Source organism: Lipophrys pholis (assembly GCF_963383615.2).
Source record: "Lipophrys pholis genome assembly, chromosome: 10".
NCBI lineage: Eukaryota > Metazoa > Chordata > Actinopteri > Blenniiformes > Blenniidae > Lipophrys > Lipophrys pholis.
Window position 1 is genome coordinate 5,873,470 of NC_137640.1, and position 23,134 is coordinate 5,896,603.

At 45.0% G+C, this 23,134-nt stretch overlaps 1 protein-coding gene across 1 annotated transcript; it reads right to left on the reverse strand.

The window, feature by feature from the left end:
- Positions 1 to 320: 320 nt before the first annotated feature.
- aspm (assembly factor for spindle microtubules) lies at positions 321 to 21,702 on the reverse strand. Its single transcript, XM_080473621.1, has 26 exons — positions 21,287 to 21,702; positions 19,719 to 19,862; positions 18,476 to 19,580; positions 17,611 to 17,700; positions 16,538 to 16,615; positions 16,295 to 16,441; positions 15,239 to 15,478; positions 15,071 to 15,138; positions 14,852 to 14,993; positions 14,269 to 14,399; positions 13,604 to 13,779; positions 12,236 to 12,381; positions 11,823 to 11,908; positions 11,523 to 11,735; positions 11,125 to 11,329; positions 10,747 to 10,889; positions 9,958 to 10,086; positions 9,486 to 9,680; positions 3,912 to 9,350; positions 3,587 to 3,736; positions 3,314 to 3,505; positions 1,952 to 2,144; positions 1,572 to 1,726; positions 922 to 1,098; positions 658 to 830; positions 321 to 543 (listed from the first exon to the last, which is right to left on the reverse strand). Exons 1-26 carry the CDS (start codon positions 21,542 to 21,544, stop codon positions 444 to 446), a joined length of 10,275 nt encoding a protein of 3,424 aa, XP_080329747.1. The 5' UTR covers positions 21,545 to 21,702; the 3' UTR covers positions 321 to 443.
- Positions 21,703 to 23,134: the final 1,432 nt, after the last annotated feature.

A 23,134-nucleotide genomic window follows, 5' to 3' on the forward strand; every position in this document is an offset into this window, starting at 1 on the left:
TGTTGCACTGCTTGGCAGTGATGTGCCAGATGAAGCTTCATGAACCACTATCTTTATTTTCTGAAGCCACTGTTCAACAGCTGTTTGAAAACACACTTCAGAAAATAAAGACAGTAGTTCATGAGGCTTCATTTGGCCATCAGTACTGCTTGGACCCCAAATTATCCTTATTATTCAAGTGTAATTTCTCCCAGGTATTAGTGTATTTCTAGCTGCAGCCTGTATATATATATATATATGACCTATAATAGTTTATTGTTGGCAAAGTGGTTCAAGGTCTGTAAGACTTTATGAAACTCTGCACATAAACAACAACAAAACAAAGTCGAAAATATGGTTTATTGACCAACAGATTCACAGATTGAAAATACAAAAAAATGTCATGTAAAAAAGCTGTTAAAGTGTTAAAGACACATCGTAAATATTTACAAGAGTTTAATTTTTTAAACTACAAACAGAGCTTCGGCCACCATCTGAATTGCCCTGAGGGGGTCGTTGATGTCTTTGAGTTTGTCTCTCCCGAGAACCCAATCTGGTGCAAATCTGTGGAAAGAAAGAAAGAAAGAAAAAAGAAAAAAAAAGAAAAATATGAATCAATTCCTTGAAAACGTCTCCTAAAGTATTTCTCATGCGTATTTCACAAACCAACGGACGCACTTTGGTTGAGGGCGGGACTTGTGAGGAGTCACTGTGAACGCGTGGGCCCGGTTGTTTGAAGCAGACATCTTGTTTTTAATGACGGCTCTTTCAGCGTCCATCTTGTGTTTGCGAACAGTGAGGTGGTAAATACTGCGGACCCGGTCCACGACACTGGGCTGTTTCAAGACTTCCTAAAAAAGGAAATCAAGTTACAAGTTTGTTTTACTTTAAAGTTGACGTCAGTTAATTTGTCATGGCTTTGGGTCCAGGTGTGGTACTAACCCCAGCGTGACGTTGGTCCTGCAGCAGAATGGCGAGGATGAAGCAGGCTTTGGTGAAGATGCTGCCGCCCTTTCCTGCCGCCTTATCGCCTGCTTTGTCTCTGTATCTCTGCAGCAGGTCCAGCAGTGTCTCCACTGAGTTTTCCACTGAATACACCATGTCAATGGTCTTGTGGTACTGAAGAAAAAAATATATAAATCAAGCGCTTGAGTCAAGGGTAGAGCTGAATCGCTTCCTCGAGTAATTTGATTACCAATAAGCCTCGAGGTAAACTTCTTCCTTTTTTACAAAAAACAACCAAAAAAACAAAAACAATTTCATCTTCTCTGTGATTTTGCATGAGAAAAATAACTTTGTACCTGAATTGAGGACAGTTAGCATCACTATGAGCTCACGGCTAACATGCTAACTCAGTTAAGCAAACAAGTGTGGCGTCGATGGAAGGCACGCGCTCTACCGAGTGCCCGTTCAAGTTACTTCATAAAAGTGATTACATTATGAGTTGGTAAAGGAGATCAGAATAAAACGGTCAGGAATGGAAAACGACTCGAATGGACAGTAAATGCTCCATTAATAACACAACTTCACTCTGAATGTGCTCGACTACGCCGCGTCGCACTGAGGTCAGCTGCTCTGCGTATCCACGATACCTTGGACAGGTTGAGGAGGATCTGGACAGAGAAGGTGATGACCTCCATGCTGGCGATGCTCCTGTTGCAGCTGCGGATCAGTATGAAGAGGACGTTGGTGACGCCGCTGCCCAGAAGATGCTCACAGCACTCCGGGGACAGCCTGGTGGTCGTCTCTGTGCAGTTCAACACAGACAGATGAGAACAACATGCAGACCCACGTGACCATACACACATTTTAAACCCCAATCACTGCATCTTCTGGAAACCACCTAAGTCCATTATGTGTGGGGTGAAAGGTAAAATATATGTCAGGACACTGTTGTACACCGGGCGGCAGTAGTGAGTCGTCGTAGTGTTTGAGTACAACAGTAAAACGCAGTGGAAGCGAGAAGTCTTACCCAGGTTTTTCAGGGCCTCCAGGATGTAGGAGAATTGTTTGTAATGAAGGAGGTGGTCAAGGGCGAATAATGTCTTGTTGATCAGTTTATCCTCCTCTCTGGCGGCGGCGGTCACTTGACGCAAGCGGTGCCTCAATGCCACCAACTTGGGGTTGTCGTTCAGTCTGCGCGACCGGTGGCCTCTCCAGAGAGCCTGGAGAGAATCGAACAAGAGAAAAGACGAACCCGAAAACATTAAATGGTGCCAGTCCTGATGCAGTCCTGTAATCACAGATATCTTTTATGCTGCGGCTCTTTGTCCCAGCTGTTACGGCCCAAATATGCTTCCGTCACGCATGTGAATTATGAGTTTCAAACATTGGCCTGGGATGTTAATCAATGTGACCAGTAGGAGGCAGTGCATGTTGTTAGTTTCATGTAGGACAGCATTTCTAATCCAAACATCAACAAAACAGGTTTACAAACTCTTAAAATAAGTATCCATGGTCCTTGTAGTATTTTAAATTCGCTGGTAAAGACGTTTAAAAAGACTTAACGTCAACCATGTTTGGGCCTTTGATGTCCATTTTTAATTTCAACATGAAGTGCCATTTGTTGTGGATGGTTTCCGAAAATATTTAAATGGCGGTTAAATTATTCACTAATCACTGGTGTACGCGATCACAGAACAAGGAGTTCACAACATAGAGAGGTCCGGATCCGAGTGCTGCAATTTTGTATGAATTCGATTCATTGCAATCCAGTCAATACAAATATAACGTCATAAAGTTGGGCAATGAAGATAATCATGGAAAAATGACCTGTTAAAAGCACAATACAATTCATATTGTACAGAGTGCAAAGAACAAGTTGTTCCAATGATTTTTATGGGTCAAAGTCTAAATCAGGGCATCTAAATCTTTCTTATTCTCCCCAGATTTCTACTAACAAAGACCACAATGTCCCTCATCAAGGTCTGATTTGCAGGAGCATTAGAGACTACGGATGGGAATGGGAAACTGGTTCTTGATGAGAACCGCTTCCCAGTGCTTCAATTTCTTTGCAGAATTGCCAAATGATTCCATATTAAATTCCAGTGGGTGCGAATGACTTCACCACAGCTCACGTAAGCCACGCAGAGTACAAAATGTTGGTTCGATCCACTCTGGAGTGAATCTCAACCCACTGGCAACGTTAGCGCGCCCACTGCTGGCAATACGTCCTTGGAACCCCCAGGCAAAGAGTCTGGAGTCTGCGAAGTGTCTCATTGTTTCGTTTAACACATACAAATTTAGCCGGGAAGGCACAGCATCGGTGATCTCTGGACCAGAGGTGAAAAACAATTATCATAGCATGTTAAAGCGTCTCCTTTGACTATTTTACCTGTGCTTTCGTGATGCCCTGCTCTGCCCTCTTCTGGCGCCTGACGAGGAGGAACCTCCTGACAGCCTGCTGGATGATGCACGCAGCTTTCACACGACAAGCAAGCCGGCGCCTGACGGCCCTCTGGACTTGAACCACCTTTCTTCTGTCTTCAAGAAATTGTTTTCTTTGCCATCTTGCTCTCACCCATCGCTAGGAAAGGACAATAGATCGCTTTTAACAAATATAGCACTCGGTAGCGGCGATGGTTCTGTGGGCTTGTGACTGAGGTACCTGTATGGTGACAACATTATGAATCTGCCTTTTAGCTGACTTCAGAGCCAAGTGGGCCCTGAGAGCCCGTTGGATTTTTATGGCGCCGAGATGATGGAAGGCTGCAGACGAGAAACGGAGCCTCCTCTCTGCCTGGGCGGCCTCCAGTTCCTGAATCACATTGGAGTCCATTTAAAATATGTTTTTAAATATATATAGCCTGTTCAATGTGCACTTCAACAGAATCTTCAACTTTTTCAAGACTATGTGACAAAAAATAACATGACTGAGTGTGTTGTTTTTACTACCATCAAATTACTACAGGGTTAGGAAAGGTTTCCCTTACCTCCCGTCTTGTAATCCAGGCTCGGCAGTGCTTCTGAAGTGTGACGGCAGCTTTCCTCTTTCGAATGTAGTTGGTCTTCTCCGCTCTGGCGAGCAGCACTGCCCTGAACATCTGCTGTAGTTTCACAGCTGCCGCTTTCTTAGTCTGGAAGATGCGTCGTTGCACTGAGCCTTTCCAGCAGGACTGAATCACAAGCGCTGCTTGATTTCGTTGTCTGATGTCTCTCGTGACACGCCAGGCCCGGAATGCTGCTTGAAGGATGGTGACCGATTGTTTCAGCTCCAGAAACTTTTCTCTTTCGTGCCGCTGAAGCTTATAGAAGCGATAGTGTCTCTGGATGACGATGGCTGAACGCCACATGTCCTGAAATTTGAGGAAATCTCTTTGCTTTCTGAATGCAGACTGAATCACTGTAGCAGCGTGATGCTGACAGGCTACGTCCTTTCTGACCAGCCGTCCCCTGTACACAGACTGCAGGATGATAACTGCTCCGAGGGTTTGTTCATACACTTTTCTTTGTTTCTTCATCGCCACGTTGGCCCGATACCTGCGCTGCACGGTGAGAACGGAGGATTTCAGTCGACGGTAATAGTCATGTTCACGGTGGGCTCTGTGAGCTCTCTGGATAACTGTGGCAGCCCGATGCCTTTGCTGGAGTACCTGCCTGGTTTTCATCCCACGGAAGGCAGCTTGTAAGACAATGGCAGCATCTCTCTTGACCCTCAGGGACAGCATGTCTGCCCTCATCTGTTTATTAGCTCTGTAGCGTGCTTGCAGTACACTGGAAGCCCAGCGGAGGCTGACAAAGTTCCTTCTCTGCTGGTACTTTCTGAAGTGAGACTGAATTTGTACAGCTGCTGCCTGCTTGATACGTAGCTGCTTCCTCGCTTTGAATCCTCTGTAGGCCGCCTGCAAACAGACGGCTGCTTTAAGCTTTGACAAATAGTCAAAACGCTCTTTTCTTGCCAGCGTCACTGCTCGGTACCTACGTTGACAGATCAAAGCTGCTGCCTTGACTGCAAGGAATCGCCTTCTTTCTCTGGTGGTCACAAACTTCCTTTGGATGAGTGTAGCGGCCCGGTGCATCTCTGCCACCTTCCTCCTGACCAGATGGCCACGGTACGCTGCCTGGAGGACCACAGCAGCACATTTCATTGCCCTGTATGTCTGAATCTGCCTGTCCTTGAGCACCTTGGCCCTGTAGCGATCCTGAAGAATAATGGCAGCACATTTTAGAGAGAGGTAAGCTGTACGTGTTCTGTACATCCTGAACCGGGCTTGGATTACTGTGGAGGCGTTGTGTCTCTTCCTCAGGTTTTCCCGCACTCTGTAACCCCTGAAGGCAGCTTGTATCTTTATCGCAGACTTCTTCAGTTCAGTGAATTCATTGTGTTGTGCTCTGCATAGCAGAAGGGCTCGATATCGGCTCTGGATGACAACGGCCGCACGTTGGAGGAGCAAAAATGTCTTCTTACAAAGGAACATCCTCACTGACGACTGAATGACAGTCGCCGCCTGGTGTTTTCTCCTGAGCTCCATCCTTACTCTCATGCCTCTAAATGCAGTTTGGAGAGCAAGGCATGCTGCTTTCTTCTGCAGGTAAGTGTTCCTCATCTCTCTTCCAGCAACGAAGGCTCTGTAATGTTGCTGAAGGACTACAGCTGCTGCCTTCTTGGATCTGAACTCCAACTGCGCTTTGTGTCGTTGAGTACAGGACCGATAGTGTCTCTGGATGACGATGGCTGAACGCCGCATGGCCTGAAATTTGAGGAACTCTCTTTGCTTTCTGAATGCAGACTGAATCACCGTCGCAGCGTGATGCTGACAGGCTACGTCCTTTCTGACCAGCCGTCCCCTGTACATAGACTGCAGGATGATAACTGCTCTGAGGGTTTGTTCATACACTTTTCTTTGTTTCTTCATCGCCACGTTGGCCCGATACCGGCGCTGCACGGTGAGAACGGAGGATTTCAGTCGACTGTAATAGTCATGTTCACGGTGGGCTCTGTGAGCTCTCTGGATAACTGTGGCAGCCCGATGCCTTTGCTGGAGTACCTGCCTGGTTTTCATCCCACGGAAGGCAGCTTGTAAGACAATGGCAGCATCTCTCTTGACCCTCAGGGACAGCATGTCTGCCCTCATCTGTTTATTAGCTCTGTAGCGTGCTTGCAGTACACTGGAAGCCCAGCGGAGGCTGACAAAGTTCCTTCTCTGCTGATACTTTCTGAAGTGAGACTGAATTTGTACAGCTGCTGCCTGCTTGATACGTAGCTGCTTCCTCGCTTTGAATCCTCTGTAGGCCGCCTGCAAACAGACGGCTGCTCTAAGCTTTGACAAATAGTCAAAACGCTCTTTTCTTGCCAGCGTCACTGCTCGGTACGTACGTTGACAGATCAAAGCTGCTGCCTTGACTGCAAGGAATCGCCTTCTTTCTCTGGTGGTCACAAACTTCCTTTGGATGAGTGTAGCGGCCCGGTGCATCTCTGCCACCTTCCTCCTGACCAGATGGCCACGGTACGCTGCCTGGAGGACCACAGCAGCACATTTCATTGCCCTGTATGTCTGAATCTGCCTGTCCTTGAGCACCTTGGCCCTGTAGCGATCCTGAAGAATAATGGCAGCACATTTTAGAGCGAGGTAAGCCATACGTGTTCTGTACATCCTGAACAGGGCTTGGATTACTGTGGCGGCGTTGTGTCTCTTCCTCAGGTTTTCCCGCACTCTGTAACCCCTGAAGGCAGCTTGTATCTTTATAGCAGACTTCTTCAGTTCAGTGAATTCATTGTGTTGTGCTCTGCAGAGCAGAAGGGCTCGATATCGGCTCTGGATGACAACGGTAGCACTTTGGAGGAGCAAATATGTCTTCTTACAAAGGAACATCCTCACTGAAGACTGAATGACAGTTGCCGCCTGGTGTTTTCTCCTGAGCTCCATCCTTACTCTCATGCCTCTAAATGCAGTTTGGAGAGCAAGGCATGCTGCTTTCTTCTGCAAGTAAGTGTTTCTCATCTCTCTTCCAGCAACGAAGGCTCTGTAATGTTGCTGAAGGACTACAGCTGCTGCCTTCTTGGATCTGAAATCCAACAGCGCTTTGTGTCGTTGAGTACAGGACCGATAGTGTCTCTGGATGACGATGGCTGAACGCTGCATGGCCTGAAATTTGAGGAAATCTCTTTGCTTTCTGAATGCAGACTGAATCACTGTAGCAGCGTGATGCTGACAGGCTACGTCCTTTCTGACCAGCCGTCCCCTGTACACAGACTGCAGGATGATAACTGCTCCGAGGGTTTGTTCATACACTTTTCTTTGTTTCTTCATCACCACGTTGGCCCGATACCGGCGCTGCACGGTGAGAACGGAGGATTTCAGTCTACGGTAATGCTCACGTTCACGGTGGGCTCTGTGAGCTCTCTGGATAACTGTGGCAGCCCGATGCCTTTGCTGAAGTACCTGCCTGGTTTTCATTCCACGGAAGGCAGCTTGTAAGACAGTGGCAGCATCTCTCTTGACCCTCAGGGACAGCATGTCTGCCCTCATCTGTTTATTAGCTCTGTAGCGTGCTTGCAGTACACTGGAAGCCCAGCGGAGGCTGACAAAGTTCCTTCTCTGCTGGTACTTTCTGAAGTGAGACTGAATTTGTACAGCTGCTGCCTGCTTGATACGTAGCTGCTTCCTCGCTTTGAATCCTCTGTAGGCCGCCTGCAAACAGACGGCTGCTTTAAGCTTTGACAAATAGTCAAAACGCTCTTTTCTTGCCAGCGTCACTGCTCGGTACCTACGTTGACAGATCAAAGCTGCTGCCTTGACTGCAAGGAATCGCCTTCTTTCTCTGGTGGTCACAAACTTCCTTTGGATGAGTGTAGCGGCCCGGTGCATCTCTGCCACCTTCCTCCTGACCAGATGGCCACGGTACGCTGCCTGGAGGACCACAGCAGCACATTTCATTGCCCTGTATGTCTGAATCTGCCTGTCCTTGAGCACCTTGGCCCTGTAGCGATCCTGAAGAATAATGGCAGCACATTTTAGAGCGAGGTAAGCCATACGTGTTCTGTACATCCTGAACCGGGCTTGGATTACTGTGGCGGCGTTGTGTCTCTTCCTCAGGTTTTCCCGCACTCTGTAACCCCTGAAGGCAGCTTGTATCTTTATCGCAGACTTCTTCAGTTCAGTGAATTCATTGTGTTGTGCTCTGCAGAGCAGAAGGGCTCGATATCGGCTCTGGATGACAACGGCCGCACGTTGGAGGAGCAAAAATGTCTTCTTACAAAGGAACATCCTCACTGACGACTGAATGACAGTCGCCGCCTGGTGTTTTCTCCTGAGCTCCATCCTTACTCTCATGCCTCTAAATGCAGTTTGGAGAGCAAGGCATGCTGCTTTCTTCTGCAGGTAAGTGTTTCTCATCTCTCTTCCAGCAACGAAGGCTCTGTAATGTTGCTGAAGGACTACAGCTGCTGCCTTCTTGGATCTGAACTCCAGTTGCGCTGTGTGTCGTCTGTAGCACGACTGTATCAAAGTTGCACATTCATTATACTTTTCCAGCCTCTTCCTGTCTGCTCTACCTCTCCAGTGAGATTGTACAGTGAGTGCAGCATTTCTAAGAGCTTCGTATTTGTGTTTTAATCTATGAGCCAAAACTGTAGCTCTGTACTTTCTCTGTATCATGACTGCAGCTTTTTGCAAGACCCTGTAACGTCTCTGGACAGCGTACCTCCTAAAAGCTGCCTGGATTACCGTTGCTGCTCTGTCTCGCTCTTTTAGTGAGTCTCGAGACACTTTTCCTCGATACGCCGCCTGTATGATGACAGCAGCACATCTCATCCTCAGAAACATTTTCCTTTCCATGTTCATCAGCAGACAGGCCCTGAAGCGGCGCTGGATCAAAACGGCAGCCTGCTCCATGTTGGATACCTGCTTTCTGACTACGTACCCTCTGAAGGCACTCTGGATGACAATGGCAGAGCTGTGCTGCACCTTCATCATTTGAAAACAGCGTCTTTGCACACTGCCTCTGTACCGAGCTTGAATGAGCACAGCGCTTCTCTTCGTGGCTCTGTATTTTTGGAGAGACATCTTCATCCTGTACCAGGACTGAATTCTGACAGCAGCGGATTTTCTGGCCATTCTCTCCTCATACCATTTCTTAAACGCTGATTGGATGACCTTGGCAGCGCAGTCTTCCTGGTGTGTTTTCTGTGCTTTCCATCTTCTGTATCCCCGCTGTATTGTCACCACAGCTGCCCTCAGAGAGAGAAAGTCTGCTCGATCCCTTTTTGACAGAGCCCACGCTCGTGAGTACTTTTGAATGACGGTGGCTGCATGGCGAAGCTTTCGATATTCAGAAAACGCCCTCTTCATTTTCCACCGTGCTTCAATGACAATGGCACAATGTTTGAGGCGCAGATAAGCCCTTCTGACTGAAAACCTCCTCCAGTGAGCCTGGTTAGTCAAGAGAAGAAACTTCAATGTAAACACAATCACATGACTCGACAATACTCCAACAGACTGGCTCAACAACCTTTCTAGTCCCCTTTAATAGATTTTCCTTCATAATTTGGCTTCGCATAAACCTGCCTGGATGATTGTTGCCGCTTCATGCTGCTCAGCACGAAGTCCAGCCTCTCTCTTCAGCCTCATCTGGTTGCGGACGGTGTAGCCCCTCCACAGTGACTGGATGGTGACAGCAGCCCGGTTCTGCCTCACAGCTCTGCGTCTCTCTATAAAGCTCCTCACGGCCTTCTGGATTTTCACTGCTGCCATGTTTCTCTCCTGTATGCATACAACATTTCAGAATTATAAATAAAGGAGTGCACCTATACAGATATATGTTACTAATGTTGTGAAATTTCCTTTCAGTGTAGTTCTCCTAACGTCCCAGTGTTGGTGGAGCTTGAAAGGTCATTACCCTCCGTCACTTCAATGTGTGTTTAAATGGTATTAAAATGTCTTTGAAGTTTGGACAGTAGTAGTTGTGGTCCTGGACATACAGTTTCAAACAACAACAACAACAACAACAACAACAACAATAAAACAAACATTGTCTGACCTTGTACAGCTTTAATTCCTCCCTGATTTTGTGTTTCCTCCAGGCACCCTGAATGACCCGAGCAGCTCTGCTTTCTTTACGCAGGTCCAGCAGACGAGCGCACAAGAAGGACAGGTGAGATATCACAACCTGGAAGTAAATGGATGAAGACAGAGTCACTCTGAGGGTCTCGGCACCCGTCTCTACACATCTTTTATAAGCACCGGAGAAGTTCAGCTTCGCAAAAGTGTTATCCACACTTTCATAATAAACATAAACCTTTTTTTTTTTTGAGACGGTCATGTGATAACAAGACAACTGTCTGAGATTTCACAGACAAAAAGGTAAATTAATCAAAGTCATTGTTCAACACAGAGATCATTTTACTAATGAGATATAACAGCAATAAAGAAACAATGTTTGATTAAGAAAATTCTATATTAAATTCTAAAATTGACCAACATTTACAGTTAAGTTCAGATCGAAACAGGTAGGAAATATCAAGTCTACATGTTCATTGGATCAGGGTGAATATTCATTACTGCATGTATGGTTTATCAGAGCCCGATAGTTATAATAATGTATAATAAAACCCTGCTTCCTGTGCACATAGAAGAATATTCAGACAACAGCTCTGGTCACGTCACAGTGGAAATCAATTCGATGTGCCATTTACATGGACTCTGATCAGATCAAGAACTGGCTGCCTTGATCTCATGGAGCCAATCTATTCAGACAGACCAATGAGTCATTGATGAAACAGACTGTAAATCGGAGTGGTTCAAAAGGAGACTTTTAATGTGAGCCCACCTTCTCGTTGGGGATCGTGTTGGACATGTCAGCTGGGTTCATCATTCCTGGAACACCTCCCAGGTAAGCCAGAGCAGTGTTGAACGCCCTGAAGTTGTTTTTCTCATTTTTCAGCAGGCTGTCAAACAACTGAGAGTCTGTTCCTGTTGGCAAAAGCAGCCCAGATGTTGTTATTCCAAGTGAGGAATGTTTTCTACATTTCATTTTAACATCCGCAATGAACCTCTCCAGTAATTTTTTCACAATAACGCTTGTTCAACATTGTACAATTTAAAACTCCCAGTTTATGATTCATTTTCAAAGCAAAACAATGCGGATAAAGCTATTCTTAAAAAAAAATTTTTTTTTAAAAAAGAAGCGCCCACAGCTGTAAGATACCTGTAAGGCCTGTTGTGAGACAGTCTAAGGAGGCGTCGGGGTCATTGGAGGAGTGGTCCAGCTCGAGGTGGCCCCCCACGGAGCACTCCACAGTCTGGGTCGTACTGTGACTGACAGCCTCTGCTGGCAGGAGGCCGGGGTGGTAGTGGTGGATGAGGTAGCAGAGGACGCGTCCATCGGAGAATGCCACAGTGAAGTTGTCCACCTGCACAGACCAATGACAGACGTCACTTAACACATCCAGATTGTAATCCTCCTGATTTATGTCCTGTAACTCCATAATCAAAATATAATTATACTTGTGATGTGTGAGTTTTGCTCCCATCAGGTCCACTGTGAGTGGCTGAACTGGAGCAGATTTCATCAATGTTGAGACTGTAGTCAGTTTTGTGGCTCACCTTCAGCCTGTAGAAGTCGCAGACAGCACACACCCAGTCCATGAGCAGGGTGATCTTTCTGCTGCTGTGTTCGAACAAGACTGTTTCCTCAGCAGCGTCTGGCTGAGGACCTTGATCACCTTTCAGAGATTCAAACCTCCGTTTGGTCCTGATGGTGTCCTTCAGGAAGCCAATCTCCTCCCTCAGGTCGTCTTCATTCAAAATCACATCCAGCTGAACACCAAGTATTTCAATTAACCATTTTCACCCAGATTCAAAAGTTCAGGGGTCAATTTGTGGGCGAAATATTGGGATACACACGTGAAAGGCAAGGAGGATTCTCCACAGGAGTCCCAGGGTCTTTTCCCTGTGACCATCCACGATGTCCCTGGACTCGATGGTGGAGCCTGAAGGCGACATAAAAAAAATAAAATAAAAAATATATATATATATTTATATAAACCCAACAACGATGTAATAAACGTGTAACATGTGAACCGGATTTGTCATTTAATTGTAAAAGTTGAGTTTCTTCATCCCACTAATCTCGCTGCATATCATCGTCTTCCAAACAACACCTGCTCACTTTGGATTAAACATCAGAAACGGTGGAAGAAAAACAGAATAAGGTGTAGCCAGGGTCAATCGTTTCAACACGGTGTAATCTTAAACTCTTTTCAAGTCACATATTCGATCGGATGCTGTGCCTCTGCAATCCGACATTCATCCATTACCACGCTCGTCCTTGAGGTCGACGCCCTTGCTTCTCAGCGCCTGCAGAGCGATGTCAACATTGTGAACTTTCTGGAGGCGGCTGATGGTCGGCATACGGAGCTTCTTGGACAAACTCCAGTCCTGCAGGAAGAGCTCCATCACACGCCTGGAAGCAGAAAACAGTTATGAAGAGGTCTTAAGGGGCAATGCATTGAGATGGCCTTCATCTCTGTTTTTCCTTTTGCCATTATTATCTATTTATCCACCCTTTCCTAATCAATCATGTGCAACACCAGCTTACAATATATAGTAATAATTATAACAATAAACTGCTTAACTTAAAAGAAGAAAACTACTTTGACCCACTGTCCATCAAATCAAACTCATCTGCGGCTGCTAAACATGTTCAAAAATGGTAAATACAGCAATACTACTTGTAAACAATTTTGTAAAAGTAGGGATGTATGGACACAGATTTGTTGGAGTGGGGAGATTGTTTCAGCATCGACTTTTCAGCGAGATGCAGCAGGAAACCACAGGTTCATCACCAGGGACTAAATTAACTGAGCAGAAGATGCAGATTATAGTTGACAGACTAAACTAGGGCTGCACAACACATCTCACATTTATCATTAGGGGGAAATCAACATTCACTATATTCATGTTGCCACACAGTGCAAATTCAAATATTATGTCATTGTTATTATCATCATAATATGTTGTCAAATGTGAAAGTGCAAAAAAGTATATAAATCACAATTCATTCACAAGAAATTGTGCTTTGTGCTGTTAATTTATTAAGAAAAAAAATATTTTAAAAACAGTGATAGCTATTTCATAGCTGGTGGCCACAGAGCAGAAGCACCAAAAACAAGTAAAAATAACCAAAACAAAGTAAAACCGCCCAGTTTCTGAAATGTTTCCATATAACCAAAACTGTCTAGTCACTGCTGGTGTGTAGAGTGTCATGACTCCCAGACCATATCCTCCTGGAACTTGGTAGTTTTATGGTTGAGAGTCACCGGAATAACAATCTAACTTCGTCATCTGTCCACACCATTGTTTATGATAATGGAACGTGTGACTAGTTTTATTACAAAGACAAACAGCTTCCTCTAGTGGTCAAACATGAAAACTACATCTGCTTTCAGCATTTCTGTGTTCACATTGCCTTGAAAACAGAGTAAACGTGAAAGTTTTCTGAAGCGAAAACACAAAAACAATGCGTTTCACTTGAAACATTGTGTGAATGGGGCCTAAGAGGAAGAAACTCCTGCGTCTGCTACAGTGATCCTCCGAGCTGTAGGGACTCTGCCTCAAGGCCAACACTGACAAACTCCTCCAAACCACCGAGGATCACAGTGTCAAAATTAATTTCTCACACTTACACTAGACGCACGCCGCATCGCAAGTCCACTGCCAGGTTCTTTACGGCAAAGTTGAACTCGTCCAGGGGCTTTTGGGCATGGGAGACGGGTAAGCCAAGGTGGCCGAGGTGGCGCGGGAGGATCCCTTCTCCGCTGAGGAAATCTCTGGAGAAGGCCAGCAGCAGGTCTTTGCTGGTCTGCAAGAGAGCCAGACAGATTGAAATTCAGAGAGAAAACCGGAGGAATGCAGGGAGATGTAATGATGGATGGCCTTGGAGGTCCTCGCTCTGATTTTCCATCCATTTAACTGGTGTTGTAACTCCCAAAGAAACCTCGGCGGAAATGTTCTTTGGTTGTCTGCCATCACACAAAAAACTGTAATATAATCCCCAAAAGATATACCAGAGCCATTAACTCCTATTGGTCTTTTAATTAAAAAATTGGCCGTATGGCACCACGAGCAAAAGGTTGATGTGCTGAAAAAGAAAACATTTTAAAAATTATTTCCCAATCAAAACAAAAACACGCCACAGATTTGGAAGGAAATTCCTCCAATAATAGTTATATCTGCCGTTACATTTTTTCTGTTCCCATTATCAATAATCCGTTGGCTCCAGTTGGATAAAGGTTGAGCTTGTTCACACGGACACAGAAAAATCGATTATACGAGGATGCCTCTCACGTACCTTAAACTCAGCGTCCACACAGAACAGACATGGGTTGTGCTCAATAAGACGGGACTCCTTGGCTTTGTCCAGAAAACACACCAAGAGCAGCAGCTTCTTCAGTGTGAAGCGGGACAGCGCCTCCTCGTGGCCTGGACAGGAATAACGGAGCAGATGATCAGCAAAAGTTTGCAGGGAGTGGCTTTACATCAGTTTGCCTGATGCTCTGTCCTACCCTTTTCTCTCTATTTCTTAATCCCAACTAGAAGAACAGAAAGTCTCCACCTCGGAGTTCTGCAGGTTTCTTCCTTCTTTTCCTTCTTCTCTGCTTGCTCATTAGGAATAGTTTTTTTTTTTCTCTGCTTTGTTGCTGTAGAAATAAAATTGAACTGAACATGTAATAAAGGCCTGCCAGTCTTTGTGTCTCACTGACTGGTTGCTGATTGGTCGTTTGACCAAGAGACCCCAGGCATGAAAAAGACCCCCTCCCCCTGAAAATGCATGTAGTTGTCATGAGTCCTGTTATTTTAACGTCCCTAATCACATGCCTTCATTTAGATCACTCATTACAAGACTCACATTGGTGGTTGAATTCTTTAATTACCATCTTTGTAGAGGTGGGCCACACTGGAGTGCCTGAATTTGGCGGCGATGTCTGGGTTCCAGAGCAGACGCTGTAGGATGAACATGGCCAGGCCCAGTGTATCGCTGTTACTGTGGAGCGAGATCATCTCCCCGAAGATCGTCTGAGGACAGAGAGCATTTTGAAGATGAAGAAACTCACAAAAGGCGGCAGCAGAGAAACGGCGGTCGGGCAGGATACCTCAAGTCCGATCCGTAGCCACAGCGGATTGTACGACAGCAGCCAGTTCAGTACTTTCTTGCGTTCGCCTGAAATGTGATGAAGACGTAGAAACATTTAGGGATATTCACGGGAGCTGACAAATATTTGAGGACTCTGTTTTTTGTTTTTTTGACACACAGCTCGTACCGATGTCTTTCCACAGGTGGCGATCGGGGCGGACACGTAGCCGGCCAGCCTCCACCTCCAGTTCCAGCCTCTGGATGGCTTTCGCCATGGCCTCAGACATGAACATCTGGCAGGCGGAGCGACGGAGGCGGTTCAGCTTCCGCCGGGCCGTGTATGTACTGAACGACATCTCCTCTTTGGTGGGAGCTTCAGGCGCGTTCAGCTTAGCTTTGCCAGCAATGGCGAGAGATACGGCAGTATCTACACACACACACACAAAAAAGAAGAAGAAATAAAATACAGTAAGGAAGCATGATATACTGGAAACTTGGCATCATCTTAATGTCAACAGTTAAATATGAATAAAAAAAGACTGACAGGCAACATGTCATTGAAGCTCATGTCTTGCAGGCCTAGTTTAAAGCTTAGAGGAATGGTGGCATGGCGGCTCAATCCAACAGGACGACTTTGGAAAGTGTCAAAATAAACTAAACGTTTACCGGAATTTCTAAAAAATATTTGGGATAAAATAAACTGCTGTTCCCGATTTGTCCTCAGGGAGTCCCGCAACTGAACATAATAATAAAACAAATAGTGGCAAATGCTTGTTGTCTTATTGTTAGCAGTGCAGTATTGGCATCAAACTATACATATTTACATACGTATATTATCCCCCCCCCCCCAATCATGAAATACCAGGCTGCTTACATTCATGAAGAGTGCAGTCAACACAAAAGTTATTGTTTTTGCATCAAAATCATGTCAAATTTTGAATGGTTGGCATAATGTTTGGGGCAGTGAAAGCCTAGAGGTTAGAATGGGGGACTTGGGAGACAGGAAACCACTGTGGGTCTCCGTGCATGATTCCCCCCCCCCCCCCCCCCCCCCCAATAAGCTCCCCGGAGCACTGCCCACCCCATCCTAGAAATAAGTGGAAAAAGTAATTACCGCAAGAATAAAAAGTGCAATATTCTTTATTTTCTTTGTTAATGGCCACATCAATTAGAATCAGACTGTCACAGCATTAGCTTGGAGAGTATAGCGAAAAGGCGGCTGAAACAATAACATCAATATTACCTTTATTGACTTCATTGTTGACCTTGAAGTCATCAGGAGTGAGCACATAGTTGATCCACCACGTGAAGCCTCTCTCCTGCTTCTCCATCCACCTCTCATCATAGAACATGTTCTTGGCGGCAAATGGCATGGGGTGTCGCGGTAAAGCTACGAAGAAAAGACAACATGCATGAAGATGAGCAAGGAGGAGAAGAAACAAAACGAGATGCTCTCAAATATTTTGTTCTTGTCCTGATCACATACCGGTCTGCACAGGCTTGATGAACGTCAGCTTCGACTGAGCAACCGCAACCACTCTTGTTCTCTTCACTGATCCGGTACCTGCAGAAAAAAGAAAAAAACAAAACAACGCTAAACCCCAAAATACATACATCAAGATCTGTAAAGTCGTGAACACAGATGAAGTGCAAACCATGCAAGTGTTTTAAAAACTCAATATAAGCAACATTTGCTATACTAGTAGCTAGGGATACACCAATAACAGTTTTGGGCACGATACTGCACCGAGCACTCATACTCCTAAAGGATTTGGTAGAAGACGCTCATTAACATCACACTGAATGGAAGTTAAGTACGGAGAGATAAACAACAGCTTGCTGTACTCTTCATGTAAATGCCATGACACTACTCAAACAAAAGAGTCAATGCCACTGCGTTATGTGGTTCATGAGCCACAATGGCAAGAAACATCCCGGGAACCTTCACTTGGAGGAGGTTAAGTATTTACATGGAGACACTTCAACCAGATTGTGGCTCTGTTCACATGACAACAGCGCTCAGAGCCAAAGAGCGTTTTCAAAACGGCTCCCAAGTTGAATTATTATTATTTTTAAAAACACTCCTGACTCCGTGTCTGTGGAAACGCAACTTTTGAGATGCTACTACCGCACATGTCCAACACAGCCTCAGTAAATAGTCCCTCTGCACACATGCAGATAGATGGACAATAACAACAACATTTGCCTCCAGAGTGTCATGACTCTCCGTCCATATTCTCCTGGGACTTGGTAGTTTTATAGTCGAGTCACCGTAATAACAATCCTACTTGGTCGTCAGTCCATACAAACATTTGTGTACTCATCATTGTTGATATATAGCGTGTTGTTCTCCGTTTTTGTAATCAAACCACAAACACGCGCAAACTGCCCAACATGCCAACTACACCGTTTTCAGCGTTTCTGTGTAAACAGAAATCCTTTTCAAAATGTTGCTGTGGAAGTTTGAAACTTTCTAAAAATGAAAACACAATAACGATGCGTTGTCGGTTGAGAGTTGTCGTCGTGTGAACAGGGCCTGTAAGGGCAGCGCCTGCTTACTTTGTGAGGTGGCTCTGGAGCTCGACTGCTTTGCTTGGGCAGCAACTCGAGACTTTGCGATCTTTCGCGTTGACGTAGAGCAAACCGACCCTGAGGAAAAAAGAGAGAGAGAGAGAGAGAGAGAGAGAGAGAGAGAGAGAGAGAGAGAGAGAGAGAGAGAGAGAGAGAGAGAGAGAGAGAGAGAGAAAAAAGTTCACCTGCCATTCAATGGTTAATGCATGATGTGCCTTTACATCTTCAATCAAGTCTCTATTCAAATATCAGTCAGGTGAGTAAGAAAACATGAATTTTTGCAGGTGGATATAATTACTGTGGGTTTGTAGTTGGTGCTACTTCAAGTTCATTAATCACTATTTTTGTTGCAGGCAAAACAGGCCAATCTATGAACAGGCACTGCGAGCACTTTAATGCTTTATTGTCACAATTGTCCCATGAAGCACTGCAAATATCTTAATCATTTCTATGTTCAGAATTTTCTCAATAGTCGTTTGGTCTTTAAATTCATTGAGACATTTTTTTTTTGTTCAGACCCTTACAAAACTCTGATGTGCAGCTTAAAACGGCAACAAAAGTCTGCAACTTGGAGATATATACATGTGGTAACCGAAAGAAAAATATTTACGAATTTAAGGATTTTAATCAAAAAAACAATCAGTAATTGACTAATTACACACAAATTATGAGTTTTGACTTGTGTTCCAATGAATATCCCATGAAATTAACCTTTAAAATAAGTATTTTGAGACAAGCACAGAACTTCCAACTTTGATATCATGAAAGGAATCAAATTAGTGTCAATTTCTTTGCATAATTCCCACATGATGTCAATTTGCATGAACCCCGTGAGGAAGACGAGCTGGCTCACCTGCTTTCCTCTGTCCCGGTGTCACCCCTTTCTTCTCCTGAACCAGTCGTTGCGTCTCCACCTGAGTCCTTTTGGGGACTTTCCCAACATTCTGATGATTGTGAAGATGCTCCTCACTCTTCCTCTTCTTGGTATTCAAGGTCGAGTGACGTGGAAACAAGTCTTCCTTGACAGAGGGACACTCTGAAACAGTGGCCGTCGGCTCTTGGCTCGGAGAGCCCAGCAACATCGAGCAGTGCAGGGGAGAAGATGAGCATAGAGGCAATTGGATGGAGGCGGTAGCCGGAGATGAAGAGCAGCCAAAAGGGATGCCAGAGAGTGTGATGAGACCAGAAATGGACTCTGATTGCGAGGTTGAGGGCGAAGACTTCAGGACCTGATCACCATCACACGAGCTTCTTCCTGAAGCAGAGTCAATAACTGGAAGGCTCGGGGTTCCCGCTCGAGGAGAGCTCGCGTCACTGCTGCTGAATGACAGCTCCAGAGTTTTGTCCAAGAGTCTCCGTCGTGACTTCTTCACTGTCCTTTCACTCGGGCGGCTTGCCACCATTTCCACCGGCGCTTTGCCTTTGGTCACAGTGGCGGAGGTAAAACGCACCTTCACGTTTTCCGCCTTTGCCTCAGGCCCAAGACCCGTCTGGCTGACAAAAAAAGTCAGTCTTTGTTCATTGATGTTGACCAACTTGGGGCTGTCAGGTAAGCCATGGTTTCCTCTATCCGACTCCAGCGAATCGGAGAATTCACAGCTGGAACTGATGTCCAGGTCAGATTGAATAGCTGCCAGAGCTTCCTTCAAAGAGGGAACCTGAGTTTCACTTAACTGGCTGCTCAGTGTGGACAAAAGTGGCATTTCACTCTGGACAGAAGGCATCAGGTTCCTCAATCTCTCTTGCGTCCCGAGCGGTACCCGGGTCTTGCTAGGTGCTTTAGAGACACCTTTAATCTTCCCGTTTCTCCCCAGGAGGTCTGACCTGGCAGACACATTTCCAGAGGTCCCGGGCTTGACAGTCGGACAAAGAACGGAAGGAGGTCCCCCTGGTCTCCTTGGCCTCCGTCCTATTTTGCCACTCTCTCTTCCACTCTTGAGTGTTTCCCACAGGCTCTTCTGAAACACACACAGCAAGTGAGAGTTTCCAGGTGACTAAATTCTGTTGACTAAAATAAAATTTGAACAAATTCTAGTTGATAAAAAAAAAGAAAAGATAAGTCACAGTCCTGGAATTAAGATTGTCAAAACATTTACCTTTTTGTTGTGGGGGTCTTGGGCAGTCCCCAGCAGAACAGCCTGGTACTTCCCGGGGCCACCGGCATTAAAGTATATCAGCTCCCGCACACCTCCTTCTTTTACTGGAGTCCACGTTAAGCTCAAAGAAAAGGTGCTTTCAGGCTGGAAACACAAAAAAACCATGACAGGATCAAAGACCCACGCTGACGGATGAAATCAAGAAACAGATCCTCCACATACACTTTCAGTTACGTCTTTGATAAGTCCCTGCTTCAACAAACCTGAGTCTGACCTTTAAGCCATCAGCAAGACCCCTAGAAATCATAATCAGAAGCCCCCTCATTGCAATCAGGATAAAATTGTTGTGGGATTTTGTGAGACAGAGCCAGGGTTTCGATGCACACCGGAGGATTTTTCTTTAGAGTTGCAAAGAATACAAACAAACCAGCTGGTTGGGAACGAGGCAGCCGGTCTGAGTAGAACTCTACAAAACATTGCGATTTCCAGTGTTTCCTGAGCTCATATAGAAAAGCAACAGCCCCCATGGCACCTGGCCTCTGAAACTCAAGTATTCCATATTAAAAGTCAAGTTAAGGTTCAAGGTGACTAACCAACAGACTGAGGACAAATAAAGCAGTCCGTTTGTTGTCTGGGTTTTGATTTTTTTGTTTGTTTGTACAAAGTGCATCCACATAGTACTCAAAGGGCCATGGCACACCACCTCGACAACCCAGAGAAAGACCTGGTAGAGAATGTCTCCCTGAAGTCTATCCACATTTCTTTTGCTTTCTGGCACATTTATACTGAGACGGGACACGTCGCACCACTGACTAAGTCCTTTAAAAATGAAAGGCCTCCATATTTTGCAATATGTCCATCATTACACCCAATTTCATACTGAATCCAGGAGACAATCCTATAATGGCGCCCATAGAAATCCAGCAGTTTCTGATGGTTCCATTCAAAGCAGAGACAATCCACATTTTGTAATATCACCAGTCGTCCTCCGCCTATGCGGACTTTGGCAAAGTTTGAGTTATTTCACATTGAAATCAAACAACAGAATTCCTCGATTTCCCCTGGGTGACATTAGTCTAAAGTCATGGCCTCTTAAGACAAGGTCAGTAGGATTATTACTGCATATTGAAATTCAGTTTAACATTGTTTCTTGTCCCAGCAGTATGTGGCTCTATCTATCTTTATTAAATAAGCAACACAACTCATCAGCAAATTTAATAATATGAGGATTTTTTAAAAGTGACTGATATACACTGAATAAACAAAAGCAGAGGGCACAGCCTTGATGGCGCATTTGATAAAGGAAAAATAAATAAAAAATACAAACAATAATTCATCAGCAAACTGAGCAGGAGTCAATATTAAAACTAAAACATCTGCTAAATTATGTGGATGGATATAGATAGAAGTCAATACAAGAATGGAAAAGAACTTTGTAAGACAACTGGAGGGGGAACCACATTTTTCCTGGACTCCCATTAATGCTCTGGTTTAGGGAGTCAAAAATATGGTGAAGTTTATAAACCATCCTTTTAATTTAATCTGCTTTTCTGCAGTTTGAGACTCACCTGCACCGTGAACTCGCTGTGGTCGATGGCAAATCCTTTCCCCGGGCCGATCCCCTCGACTCTCACCGTCACCTCTGCCTCCTCCGAGGGGTTCTCGACCCGCAGGAGAGCCGACTTGGAGGAGCCCACCTTCACTGTCCCGAACGACACCACCGGGGGCTTGGAGAACCAGGTGAAACTTAAGATCGGGACATGGTTCTCCTTGTCCGTGTCGTTTCTGCTCGGAGGGCTGAAGACGAGCATTCCCGTTTTCGCCATCCCGCGTTGAGAAAGTTCTCCAAGATGAAGATTAAAAATCCGGGGGAAAAAATAAATCACATTACATTGTACTCACACAACACCGATACGCGATAAATGGTTGATTCTCACTGCTCACGCTACAGAGAGCCCACACCACACACACACACCATCATAACAGGTTTGAAACGCGACCGTTAGTCCAAGACTCCGAGCAGCCAATCAGAAGCCAGACATGCAGGCTTTACGTCCAATCACAAACGAGAATGCGTCCGAGGCAAGATGACGTAAGATGCTAGTCAATCAGTGTTGAGATACGCGTTTAAACATCTACTAAGCCCCGCCTTACTTCTCAGGCGCGTCAGGAAATTTTTTTTAAAAATAAAAATAAATGAATAAATAAATAACACAATATTTTAATACAAGGGATTCAGGAAGAATGCTAATTATAAAATGTGGTTATTGAAAGTTGGGGAATGGAAAGGATTAAATAACCTTTACTTCCTACTACCTCTTTTCACACATGCTGAATTAGATGGTATGTATGTATGTATGTATGTATGTATGTATGTATGTATGTATGCAAAAGTAAGCACAACAGAGGCTGGAGATCTCGGTAAGAATGACCAACTAATAAACAAACTGCAAAAAAATTATTTAAAAGAGCTGACCTGAAGACAAACTAGTGATTCACTACTGCCACCCAATGGACACAAGGAGCATTACTTAAATTTGACACTGCATTTTTAATCATAGCAAAATGTCAGGAAGCAGCCTGGAAAACAAAGCTTAAAGATAAACTATACAACAAAGTGTGTTATCAGATGAAATTTATGAACTTAAAGTGTTTGGTCCAGCTTGATGTGGACTAGTGACAATTGATTCAAGCGATAACCGAGAGCCAGACCACTGAAGGTCTTAAAGGCAATATTCAAGGAGATGAGAAAGTAAAGTTTGATCAACTCCACTCAATGGGACCCTCAGATGTTCAGAAACACTCCTGTAACGAATGCCATGAGTTTGTTTAACAACAATGTAGTCACAAAGGTCTTGCAGCTTTTATTTGTCAGCTGATAAACTTGCACCTATAGGGGGCAGGATTGCATACTGACAGACTTCAGTTGTTTGGGCTTGAATGCCTTTTGAAAACAAAATTTCTTCATGTGTAAAATAATTCCCCCCAGTATTTTTCACTCAAGCATCTTGTTGGAGAGGTTGAAATTTTCAGCTTCAATTCCTCATCTCCACCTGTCCATATGTCGTAGTGCCCTTGGGTCAGACACTGAACCCCCAATTGCTCTGAATGGATGGATTAATCGTCTTGCATGGTATCGGTGTCTGAGTGTGCGTGTGAATGCGTTCCACATGGATTGAGAACGCACCAGCAGGGAATCTGGATTCACGGTATTCTGTTGATGTGCGTCCTTGTTACCGCCACACTGTGAAGTGAAACGTCCACCTCTTCCTTGTCCTTCAGACACTTCGTCATTATTATTGTCCAATAAGACCTTATGACTGGACTCCATCCGCTTGCTCTGTGCTGACACATTTCATTGGAGTTCTTGAATTTTGATGCCTCTTTAAACCAGTGTCAAATACTTTTATACTCCC

What these genes read in the sequence shown, in the direction of transcription:
- aspm (XM_080473621.1), bottom strand. Translation starts at nt 21,544, where the DNA reads ATGGCGAAAACGGGAATGCTCGTCTTCAGCCCTCCGAGCAGAAACGAC. An exon ending in GGCCCACCTCTACAAAGATG is followed by an intron (nt 14,400 to 14,851) that starts GTAATTAAAGAA and finishes ATTCCTGTCCAG; the next exon opens with GCCACGAGGAGGCGCTGTCC. An exon ending in AGGACCAACGTCACGCTGGG is followed by an intron (nt 831 to 921) that starts GTTAGTACCACA and finishes TTCCTTTTTTAG; the next exon opens with GAAGTCTTGAAACAGCCCAG.